A 12,568-nucleotide genomic window follows, 5' to 3' on the forward strand; every position below is an offset into this window, starting at 1 on the left:
ACTGTTGACTTCAAGTTAATTTTATTATGAGATGATCTTTATTCAGTCGATTTTATAAATCAATAAAATATTTAAGTTTCCTTCATTAAATGGGGCAAGGGAAAGATGTATAGATGATGACATCTGTGCTCCAAAGGGAAAATAATTGCATCATTAAAATTATAAACATAGGGGCGCCTGGGTGGCTCAGTGGGTTAAGCCTCTGCCTTCGGCTCAGGTCATGATCCCAGGGTCCTGGGATAGAGCCCTGCATCGGGCTCTCTGCTCGGTGGGGAGCCAACTTCCTCCTCTCTCTCTGCCTACTTGTAATCTGTCTCTCAGGTAAATAAATAAAATCTTTAAAAAAATAAAAAATAAAAAAAATAAAAATAAAAATATAAACATAAAAATTCTTTCTTATGTTTTATATATAGAATTTTACATAGAGAATTTTTATATAAAAAATACAAACATAAAAGAAGAATAATTAGAATGTATAATAAGTTTTGATGTGTTCTAATTCAAAGTACTATATTCCTGGAACATACCAGACACTCAATATTTATGTTAAATAAATGCATGTATGTGTTCAAGGATGAATGACTTGACAATCACATAGGCATTTCAAAGTTATTACTTTTACATTAATTAGTTCATTTTATAGTGATTGCCTTTCTTTCTTTTTTTAATATATATATATTTTTAATTTATTTGACAGACAGAGATCACAAGTAGGCAGAGAGGCAGGCAGAGAGAGGAAGGAAAGCAGGCTCCCTGCTGAGCAGAAAGCCAGATACAGGGCTCGATCCCAGGACCCTGGGATCATGACCTGAGCTAAAAGCAGAGACTTTAACCCACTGAGACACCCAGGCGCCTGGTGATTGTCTTTCTAATAAAATTCCACTACATAAAACTTAGTTCTGATTAAAGCTACTTCTGAGCTTTAATTTCATCAGTTTATAAATTCTTCAATATGTGAATACAATTTTGGATCTCATTATAGGCACATATATACTTTTTAAAGTTTTTATTTAAAGTCCAGGTGGTTAACATACTGTGTAAATATTCATTTCAGATGTACAATACAGTGATTCATCACTTACATACAACACCCAGTGTTCATTACAAGTGTCCTCCTCAATCTCCATCACCTTTCTAACCCATCCCTCCACCCACCTCCCCTTGGGTAACCATCAGTTTATCTTCAATAGTGAAGAGCCTGTTTCTTGGTTTGCCTCTCTCTTTCTCTTTTTATATTTTATGCTCTCAATTAACTGATTTATGTAAATACCTAATGTCTAATTGTTTTAATGACGTTGGTCCCAGTTGACTCCAGAATCAAATTAACCCATGGGGGATTTATTTGTGTTGTGTACTTTCATTCACAGAGCATATATACCAGCTATACATTGACTTTTCTGGATAAAATAGAGTAACCCTATTAAATATCAGATGAAAGAGGTAGGAAAAAAGCTAATATGAGTTTTTAGAAGTCAACCCTATCTTTGAGTTGAAAGAAATGCTTTTGGTAACAAATATTCATTAGCCTGTTTATTATTCTGTTGAAAAATGTATTCAGAGGTCCAAGACTAAAATGAATTAAAGGTCCTCTTTTTAAAAGACTAAATTGTGGTACATACATTTAGAAAGACATTTTGGAAATAATCATTTTAATAACCTGATTTAAAACTAAACTGTCAGACACACTGAAGACTAACATGAGATCTGAAGAATAAAATACTTCAGGAAAAAAGTCTATCTATAGCAAAGCTGGTCATCATCGATCTCCTGAAGAAAAATGATAGTTTACTAAGCTGGAATTTTCCTATAAAGTGCCATACATTACACAAGAAAATAAAGGAAACTGATTTTCCTATTTCATGTAATACTTCAGAACACATGGATTTGGTAAAAACAAAGAATATTTTTATTCAAAATTAGACATTTTATCTTCAGAATATCAAAGTTTAATGTCCATGTGTACAAGTAAATTTTTACATTTCCATCAAAAATTAAATTTTAGAAGTATATCCATAAACTGAATTAGTCAGGTTTTATTCACTTCAACAAGCATATCTTAAGGGCCTACTAGGTCAAGGAGTCACACAGATGCCTAGTACCAAAAAAATGGATAAGAGCTTCTATTTTGAAGGACCCATTAAAAGGTGCTTAGGCAAACAGGAAGTCAAGAAGAAATAATCAACAGGTTCCCAAGAGAAAAAACTATTCTGAGAAATTAACAGCTGTTAAGCTACTATTTTCCTCTTCGGGAAAGCCCATTTTGCTTCACTTTTAAAATTGTGTGTTTCACTTCCTTTTTAAAATTACTCAATTACTGAATAACAATAATATGAATTATATATGAGCCTTAGAAACTTTTTCTAGATCTTTAAGTAATTTTAAAGCTGTACATTTTGAAACTTCTTGCAATAGAGTTTTTTTAAAAAGAATATATTGTGACTGATTATGTAAATACCTAATGTCTAACTGTTGAAAATTATAGGTGAAAACTATGAGGGACACCTAGGTGGCTCAGTTGGTTAAATTGCTGCCTTCAGCTCAGGTCATGATGCCAGGGTCCTGGGATTGAGTCCTGCATCGGGCTCCTTGCATGACAAGAGCCTGCTTCTCACTCCGCCTCTACCTGCCACTCTACCTGCTTGTGCACGCCCGCACTCTCTCTCTCTCTCTCTGACAAATAAATAAATAAATAAATAAAATCTTAAAAAAAAAAAAAAAAAGGAAGGAAGAAAACTACATGAAATTCAAATTTCAGTGCCCATAAATGAAGTTTTATTGGAACAGAGCCATGCCCACTCTTTTGCATATTGTCTCTGGCTGCTTTTCCACAATGGCAGAAATCACATAGCCCACAGCATTGAAAATATTTACTATCTGGACCTTTACAGGAAAAGTTTGCCAAACTCTAATCTAAAGAATAGCGATGCTCTTGGGGCTCCTGGTGACTTAGTTGGTTAAGTATCTAACTCTTGATTTTGGCCCAGGTCTCCATCTCAGGGTTGTGAGTTCAAGGCCCACATTGGGTCCTGCATTGGTCTCCACATTAGGCATAGAACCTACTTTAAATAAATAAATAAATAAATAAATAATAAAGTATAGCAATGAACCTGGGTTGAGAACATGAAGCTTTGTTAGCTCTATTTTCCAGAGTTTACAAGAATGTTTAAAATAAACATGATGTGTAGAGAGCTTCCTATATAGTTTCTCCAAGATGCTTCCTCTAGAAGTAGGACTGGTAAACCCCACCAGTAGGAGATTATTCTTTTGTTGCTCTCACAACCAACACTGGCCTCCAAACTCTGGCCTTGAACTTCTAAACACAGCTGTCAGACATCTGGGATTCTGCCTTTTCAGCTTCATTTTCACATACTGACCTGACTGGTACAAGATGAAATTTGTGGGGCTCTCTTTCAAATTAAGAACTTCGAGAAAATCACTAGGCATTTGGGGGAGAGGGGGGAGAGAGGGGATGACATTGGGTAGAAGCTCAGTAGGCAGCGTTAAGAAAGTTCTGTGTATTTTAACAGGCTCAAAGTTTGAACACGAAACAATGATACCTGATCTTTTCCAGAGTAATGAGAATCTTTTGTTAACACAAACACAAAATATTTCATGCTAGTAGGTGTGCTTTTATTTACTCAGTCACTGCAGACAGGACCTGCAGCGCCAGCCGATTTTCATACCGCTCTGAATGTCTATGATCTTAGAAATCAAATGTGTAAAAACCACTGAAAGAAGTGAACTTTCAGTGAGATGGAGGCGCTTCAGACCCCACCTGAGTCAGTGGGTTGGGGGGGCGGGTAGAATATCTAAGTAAATCTTACCTCCTGCCATCCCTAAAACACAGCTGTTGACTCCTGGCACTCTCGAGGTGACTCCATAGCACAATAAAGCCAAACAAGAAGCCACTCTAAATCCTTCCCTGGACACTGTTCTGGACTTTTTACTGAACAGCACGAGGACAGTATTTATAATCCTGTCACTTCAGACTTTTTAATTTCTCTTACCTCAATCTGGAAATCACTATTTTCAAATAGCCTTATTACCAGGCCTGGAGCCATATACATCATTTTCTTTTTTAAGTTTAAAGGGAGCAGAGGGTCCTCTAGACCTCCATCCCCCACCCCCAAGCCTTCTCCCAATCTCCTCACCCAGCACATTTCATCCCCCCTTTACCCAAGACAGAACATCTAGACATTATCCTTGACGCTTCTCTATCCTTCACCTTCCACTTCTAATCTATTGCCAAGCCTACTCCTGCTCCCACATGTCTTTCTTTTTCTCTTTTTTATTCCTAAGATTTTTTACTTTTAAGTAATCTCTACACCCAATATGGGGCTAGAAATCATAACCCTAAAATCAAGAGTCACATGCTCTAATTAACTGAGCCAGCCATGTGCACACACAACCACCCCCCCGCAATGTCTTTCAAATTCATCTTTCTATCCCTACAGCCCCCTATTTCCTTGGCAAAACTGCAACAGCTTTGAACTGGTCATGTCACTCTTCTTGAAATCCACGGCTTTTCATTTCTAATATGATAAAGCCCAAACGAAGCTCACCACGTCTCTTTTAATCAGGCCCTGACTAGAATTTCGGATGCATCTCCCACAAATCTGTCACGTATCTTATGTTCCAGTCACAGGGAAAGTCTCTGAATTCTTTGAAGGTGTCATGCTCCCTCTTGCTGACAGTCCTATACAAAGTCTGCTGCTTCCATGTTTACATTCTTCCTAACGCATCCCTGCCCTCTCTGGACAATCTCCTTTAGGTGTCAACTCAGGAGTCACTTCTCCAGCAAGCCTTCCTTAACCAGCCTTAGAAAGGATTGGATGCGCCAGAGTGTTTTTTGACTCTGGGTTGCTGAGAATTCATTCCACTAAGGCAACACCAATTTCTTTCTTGTCCATCTCAACTCTATTAATGCCCTGCATAGCATACAGAAGGTGGTGAATGAATGAACCTACAAAGGAAGTACTGCTCTGATTCAGCTCCTTGTAGCAACCTCTGGGAGATTTCTCTGATTATACCAGAGTAAAGCCCAGTTTCAGGGCTGAGAATCCTAACAATAAGGACTTAGCAGAAACCTTTAAATCATTTCCTTATCCCATAAGCAAGGAACAACCAAGCAGTCTTCCCCAGAAAGGCTAAGACCTGGCCATAAAGGGACACAAAAAACATTTGACAGAATAATTATTCTGGGCAATAAAAAATCTGCCTATGGCCCTGCTTGCATGGACCCCTTTTTATCAGAACAGTGGTGCATTACAAAACTGTTGAGTGTACAGTACCTATAAGCCTCTCAGGTTGATCACCATGTAATCACCATCATCACAAAGAAATATTTATTAAACCATTACATGCTGTGGTCTCAATACTATATGAAACGAGTCATAGAAGGTCCTGACATCCAGGGCTTTATAGTTAGAAAATCATCATTGATGTTAAAAGGCAGTAATAAGCTAACGGAGCTGCAAAGAGAATAGCAACCTTGACAAGCCTTGCCACTTGGAAACAGCTGTGAAAGCCAGGATCTTTCAGAGCTCTGTAAGAAATATATTCATTCTCTACACAGAACAATCTAATTGAATTTTTACAGGTTCCTTGCTAAAAGAAGCCTAAACTCCGGGCTGACACAAAACTCAATAGTTAAGCCACTTTGTAATGCTAATTTCCCTCTCAAACAACTACCAGGTAAATTCTTCCAGAGCTGGTGAGAAGCCTCTGAAATGGTCATGTTTTGCTTAACGTTTTGGATACAATACACCTTCAGGCAGGGTCCAAAACCAGACCTCCGTTGTAATCTGTTTTCCCCTCTTGACCTCATTACAGCTCCAGGATTTGGTTCCAGGGACGTGCTTTTACACAGATGCGTCAGAAATCCGTGGAATCAAAATTGCCAAAATTGCTGCTGAGTCAGAGTTGTTTTTAAAAATTTAACAAACAACATATAGCTGCATGCTAAATGGTTAACACCCTTTCCTGATGGTTTCGCAATCCTATACTTACATTGTAACTGTATCACACTGAAATTACAGGTTCCTGTGAAACAACACTAACAATAATAATACATCTTATAGTGGTGCTCCTTTAAGGGACTTTTAAACAAGTTTGAACATTTATGTATTGAATATTATCATACTAAGTCCTACTTCCTCCCACAAAACACAAACGGAAAATTGGAAAACCGTGATTTCCCTAGTGTATCAGTTGGCTCCAAGGGATATTTTGTTTGTCACATCAAACATAAAATATTGATGGGGCGCCTGGGTGGCTCAGTGGGTTAAGCCTCTGCCTTGGGCTTAGGTCATGATCTCAGGGTACAGGAATCAAGCCCCGCATAGGACTCTCTGCTCCGCAGGGAGCCTGCTTCCCCCTCTCTCTGCCTCCTCTCTGCCTACTTGTGATCTCTATCAAATAAATAAATAAAATCTTTAAAAATAAAGTAAAATAAAATATTGACGAAGGAGTTTAAGAAAAATAGATTCCACTTCTCTGTTTAAGAAAGAATTGAACATTAAAGCTAAACCATCAGCTATGCATTTTCTTGCTGTTGTTGTTTTGTTATTTTAAAGATTTTATTTGTTTATTTGACAGAGAGGGAGATCACAAGTAGATAGAGAGGCAGGCAGAGAGAGAGGGGGAAGCAGGCTCCCCACTAAGCAGAGAGCTGGATGTGGGGATGGATCTCAGGACCCTGAGATCATGACCTGAGCTGAAGGTAGAGGCTTAACCCACTAAGCCACCCAGGTGCTCCTTCTATGCATTTTTAAGTATATAAGAATACTCCTGGACTGTCAAGTAAGTAATAATTTGAACCACTGAAATACACTTCAAAATTAAGGAGGAGAGGCACCTGGGTGGCTCAGTGTGTTGAGCCTCTGCTTTCCGCTGGGGTCATAATCTCCAGGTCCTGGGATCGAGTCCCCCATAGGGCTCTCTGCTCGGCAGGAAGCCTGCTTCCCCCTCTCTCTGCCTGTCTACTTGTGATCTCTGTCAAATAAATAAAGAAAATCTTTAAAAAAAAAATAAAGAGAAGGGGGGAGGAATTTTTTAAACAACCAAAATTAACTAAAAGGAATTTAATTATATATACATATATTTTACATATTAATATATATACATAACTTCAGTTTCGGTCATATTACATGAAAGAGATAATTTTAGAATTCAGAAAGTTAAATCAATCAAGATTGACACATCCCAGGTTGGAAAATCTGAACTGTATTATACATGATCGGCAAAAGGTGGATGGATAAAAAGGGATAGTCAAGGACTGATGTAGGGAGTCAACATTTGACAGTGTTCAGACAACACCGTCCAAGAGAAAGAGGTATCTGTTCTAAAAGTGGTCTCCTTCAATTCCTCTGGAAGACAAAGCCAAGAGAGCATAAGAAAACCCTGGGTCATCCTTACTGGAAGACATATGTGCACAGACTGACTAGATGGACTCATGGTATCCAGGCCTCCTTGGCAGCTGAACATCTCAAGATGAATTGTGTGTCTCATGTTGGCCTTTTGTTTCATGCATCTATGTCTTTTGATCTGCAGAGGCTCAACTTTGTCTGAGAGACAAACCTGAGATAATGCATGTGTATTGATCAGGATAAGACTAGACCCTTGTTTGAATGGCCAACTGATCTTTCTCTGCAGTGGTTCTACAAATGCCTGCCAACAAACTGCAAAAGTGTTTATGATTCTGCCGTAATTTTAAGATTTCCTCATGCCTTACCAACAAGTAGTGAAATGTAAATACAAAATCACTATATTTTTTACAATATGCCATAATTTATATAATCAAACAAGTATGGTCCCCTTCAGAACTGTGATCTTCATGGTTCTTCCATTATAAACTGATTGCAAGTATGCTTCTGTTGCTCAAAGCACTTATATTTTTAAAAACAAAAAGCACTTGTGTTTTTCTTCATTAGGAAATGTCTATAAAGTTTGCAATACATTTTTTTCAATGAAAATTCCTAAACTTAAGTAGCACTTGGCTTTAACAAAGCAAATTCTGATGAAGAATCTTTATACTATCAGCGTAGATTTGATTTCAAGATACAGCCATAAGTCATTTAAGAGCAAGTTCCAGTCTGGGTAATAGGATTAATAATCTAACGCAGGCTACAAGTAAAAATAATGCTAAACAGTAATGGGCCCATTATATACCCATGAGAAGAAACTTATATACTATTTTTAAAGGTAATTTCATAAAAAGAATCTGAACTACTCTGATCAAGAGCAGAATGTTTAGAATGAGAGTTTAGTTTGCATTGATAGCTATTTTGATTCACCATACCCATTCTAATACATAAATTCTAGTTTGTTTAAAAACCTCTCATTACTTTGTATTTAGTAGTTATAAAAGTATCTTAGGGACATCTGGGTGCCTCAGTCATTTAAGCAGCTGCCTCCGGCTCAGGTCATGATCCCAGAGTCCTCGGATCAAGTCCGGGGTTGGGCTCCTTACTCAGTAGGGAGCCTGCTTCTCCCACCACCTGCCCTTCCAGTTCCCCCTGTTTGTGCGCTCTCTCTCTCTCTCTGACAAATAAATAAATAAAAACTTTTAAAAAATTATCTTAAATTATTTAGTACTTATTAAAGTATCTTAAATGATTCTATTATTAAACTGAGACTTATGTAATTCTTGGCCTTAGATCCTAATATTACTGTATTTACTCTTCGATCTTATTTGACATTTCTCTGTGGAGTTTATCAGGAACCCCGTCCAGTTTTTGTTTTTGTTTTTAAAGATTTTATTTATTTATTTGAGAGAGAGACAATGAGAGAGAGCATGAGAGAGAAGGTCAGAGGGAGAAGCAGACTCCCCGTGAAGCAGGGAGCCCGATGTGGGACTCAATCCCAGGACTCCGGGATCATGACCTGAGCTGAAGGCAGTCGCCTAACCAACTGAGCCACCCAGGCGCCCACCCCATCCATTTTTACAAGACTCTGTGGCACTTGGATTCTGTGGGGCTCTGACAATTCTTCAAGCATTGATCTAGACTCCTGGTATGGATGCCATGACTACAATTCAAAGTATTCAAGACTTCAGATGTCTTTCAAATTTTGTACTTGATGTGAAGCCGATGCAAAATTAAGAAAGTACTACTTAAAATTATCCCAAACTTTACTAGCTTTTCTAATAATAAAACCTGAACAATGAAGGATTTAATATAATCTATAACCCAGACCATAATAGCTTTACCCTTTAATAACTCTGAAACTGAATGGATCATATTCAGAAAGTTAAATTCTAAAGTAGTTAACCTGCCATTCTAGTTGAGATATTACCTAAATTAAGTTCTCATCCAGGCCCATTCTTACAGACTGATAGTCACACAATTATATTCAACAAAGATGAATTGAGGATCTGATATAAACAAAGTGCTTGGTATTATAATGAATGTAAAAATATGATAATAAAACTAGCTAACATTTACTGGGCTAACCACTTTACATGCATTTTTCTCAACAGATAAACCCCTAGGCCTTATGTCCTATTAGTCTCAAGTTTTAAAGATCAAGTAACACAAATACAGAGATGTTAAGGGACTTGCCTCGGGTCACACAGCTCAATCTAAACAACCGGAATCAAAACAGTCTGAATGCAAAGGCAAAACCCCTGACCCCAAAGCAATAGTGGTCAATGCAGAAGGTAAATTTCTGACCCTATGCAGAAAATAAATTTTTTACCCTTTTAGAATTAAAACCAAGAAGAAAGTTTATAATCACTGCTATTTTAGGTGATTGTCAGTCCCCATAAATAGTAAAAACTTAACTTTTAAAAAATACACCTCTTTTTTTTTAAATTTTTTTATTTTTTAAAGATTTTATTTATTCATTTGACAGACAGATCACAAGTAGGCAGAGAGGCAGGCAGAGAGAGAGAGAGAGGAGGAAGCAGGCTCCCTGCCGAGCAGAGAGCCCAATGCCAGGCTCGATCCCAGAATCCTGGGATCATGACCTGAGCTGAAGGCAGAGGCTTTAACCCACTCAGCCACCTAGGTACCCCAAAATAACCTCTTCTTAGACCAATTTATTATGAAATAGTTTGGAGAACAAGAATGAGTATGCTCTTAACAAACTCAGTGGTGATTATAATACATTTTTTTAATAAGTCAACCTCAAAGCATTTTTTTAAACTATCCTAAAATATATGAGGTGATCTGCTAAAAAATATTTTGATAGATTAACAGTGATCTAATTTAAATCAACAATGTATTAATTAAAAGTTCCTCAACACTTAGAAGTAGGTCTAGGATATTCATTTTTCTGAAAGCTGCATTTTAGACTGATTGGCATTTATGTTCCTCAAAGTGCTCTGCTAAAAAGTCTACAATTTATGACAATTAGCATTCTGATTTTGTAAATAGTAGGAAAATAAATGGACAGATAATCCAATTTTTATAGATGGGGTAACAAAAGTTGCTGAAAACATAAATACTAAAGGTAATTCTAAAGAGTAAAGTCCTACTCTCTTATCCACAGGGATGATCAATGGTCAGGAGTCATTCCTTCACACCTGAGTTCCACACTTACTGCACATGCAGAGAATAAAACATAGATAAGAGAGTCCCTTCCCCCCACACACATATGGGCATATTTATATTTGGCTTTTCTGATACAAAGTATGCTGATTCACTGGATAATCATGAGTCAAGTAATATTCCATGACAGATCTATACCTATTCATTCATTCACATAATATAACAGGAACAAAGTAGATACAGTATTCAAAGAACACCTCAAATTTAAAATGCTACATCTAATTACACTTTGCCTAAGACTCTGAATTTAGACTGCATTTTTAAAAACATCATTAGATGAAGTTCCAAGCTTTTATGACTCATCACATGCAAAGGAGGATAAGAGTAAAATTTATTACATGTCAATTCTGCATAACTTCAGTATCCTGTCCTATATCTTCACATTTCCATGATCATTCTGATCTCCCACCCACTCCTCTCCCCCGCACCCCTCGCTTAAATGTGTAACTTGCAGGGGTGTCTGGGTGGCTCATTTGGTTGAGCACTGGACTCTTGATTCCAGCTCAGGTCATGATCTCAGGGTCTGGGATGGAGCCCAGTGTTGCCCTGCTTGGGATTTTCCCTTTCCCTCTGCTCCTTTCCCTCTCTTAAAAAAAAAAAAAAGTTTAACTTGTAGAATTTGTTTTTCTTTAAAAAGATATTTCAAAGGATTTGCTTTCATCCCTAAAAAAATAATGGAATGGTGGCAAATACTTCTTAGATTTACTCAGTATCATAACAATAAGAACTTTAAGGTCCTCTTACCCACTTCACACATCTCCCTCCAAAAAAGTGTTTTCTGAGCACCTACTATATGCAAACATTGGCACTTGGAATAGGATGCCAAAGACATCTAAGTTTCCAAGGCACTGAGTGGCGACAGTAAGAGACCAAATTGAAGTACTTGTTATCAACGAGGTTCTCATTCACTAATTAGAAAAGTTAAAGAAAACCCTTGCACAGTAGCACATTTGGGTCTCCAAAGCGCAACTTTCAGTTCCAAGTAGTTCAGACTTCAAAGTTAAGCTAAAGTTCTCTATTCAAACAACTGGCTTCCCTTTATTCTTTAATCTCTTTTTCACGTTTCCTATTTTGTTCACAAAACCCACATTCTCTCCCATAACAATGAATGATAGCGCATCTTTATAACAAACAAACAAAAAAGCTATTCCTCTTTCCCCAAAACCCAGCCCATACACACACGCCCTCTTCTTTCGTGGGCACGTGTCCTTCCAAAACTCGGCAGGACACCCCCTCACCTGAAAAAAAGTTTGGAGAGGACGCTGGCCTTCTCCAGAGGCGACCTCTGCATGGTCTCTGCGGGCGTCGGGGTCCCTGCCCGGGCAGGCTGGACTCGAGCTCCTAATGCCAAACACCTTACTCCTCTGGCACAGGCTGCTCGCCCCTTTTTCTCTGACCTGCTGTGATGTCATTTGCTTCCAACCCCCCCACCCCACTTCACACACCTCCCCTTCCCTTTAGCTCCTTCCCCCGCCCCCACTGCCCAGGTTAAAAGCTGGGCGCTGCCTGGTCCAGCCCCCAATTTGCCCTAGCGGCTTTCTCCACCCTCTGCGCACCCTGACCGCTCCTTCTCTCCTTCGCTCCTGGCTGCTCCGCGTTTCCCTTTTCCCATTCTGACTCCCAGCCTTCCTCTCTCACATGCGTTCCTTCCAAGCCCGCGTCCCTACCGTCAAGCCCCCACCCAGCCTGCAGGTGGGGGACAGTCGCTGCCGCTCTCTGGGTCCTGTCTCCGACGCTCAGCGGGAGCAAAACCAGCTCAGGGGCAGTCTCCTGGACCCTCCTCCGCGCCAGGTTCGGGGGAACGCGGGGCACGCGGCAGCCAACTTCTAAGCCTTTTTCCTCTCACTTCTTCCGAGAACCTAGCCAGGCTCGCGTTCCGTTTTTGCAAGGTGCATTCTGCAGGGAGAACGAAAATATGTCTCTGCTGTAACAAAATGCAGCCTCAGAGACCAGAAAAGTTCGGAGGCAACGAATGCTGTGTTCACCTTAGCGCTTCCTTTGAGTGTCGGAGGGAAGAA

The 12,568-nt window shown here is 39.0% G+C and overlaps 1 protein-coding gene across 1 annotated transcript in view; it reads right to left on the bottom strand.

Moving 5' to 3' along the window:
* The window catches only part of CFTR (CF transmembrane conductance regulator), a 168,956-nt gene extending 157,014 nt beyond the window's left edge, over positions 1-11,942 (bottom strand). Inside the window, exon 1 of the mRNA XM_032304554.1 lies at positions 11,789-11,942. Within this exon, the coding sequence (XP_032160445.1) occupies positions 11,789-11,841 (53 nt within the window). The 5' untranslated portion in view covers positions 11,842-11,942. The remainder of the gene's footprint in view (positions 1-11,788) is intronic.
* Positions 11,943-12,568: the final 626 nt, after the last annotated feature.

Source organism: Mustela erminea, chromosome 11, assembly GCF_009829155.1.
Source record: "Mustela erminea isolate mMusErm1 chromosome 11, mMusErm1.Pri, whole genome shotgun sequence".
Taxonomy (NCBI): Eukaryota; Metazoa; Chordata; class Mammalia; order Carnivora; family Mustelidae; genus Mustela; species Mustela erminea.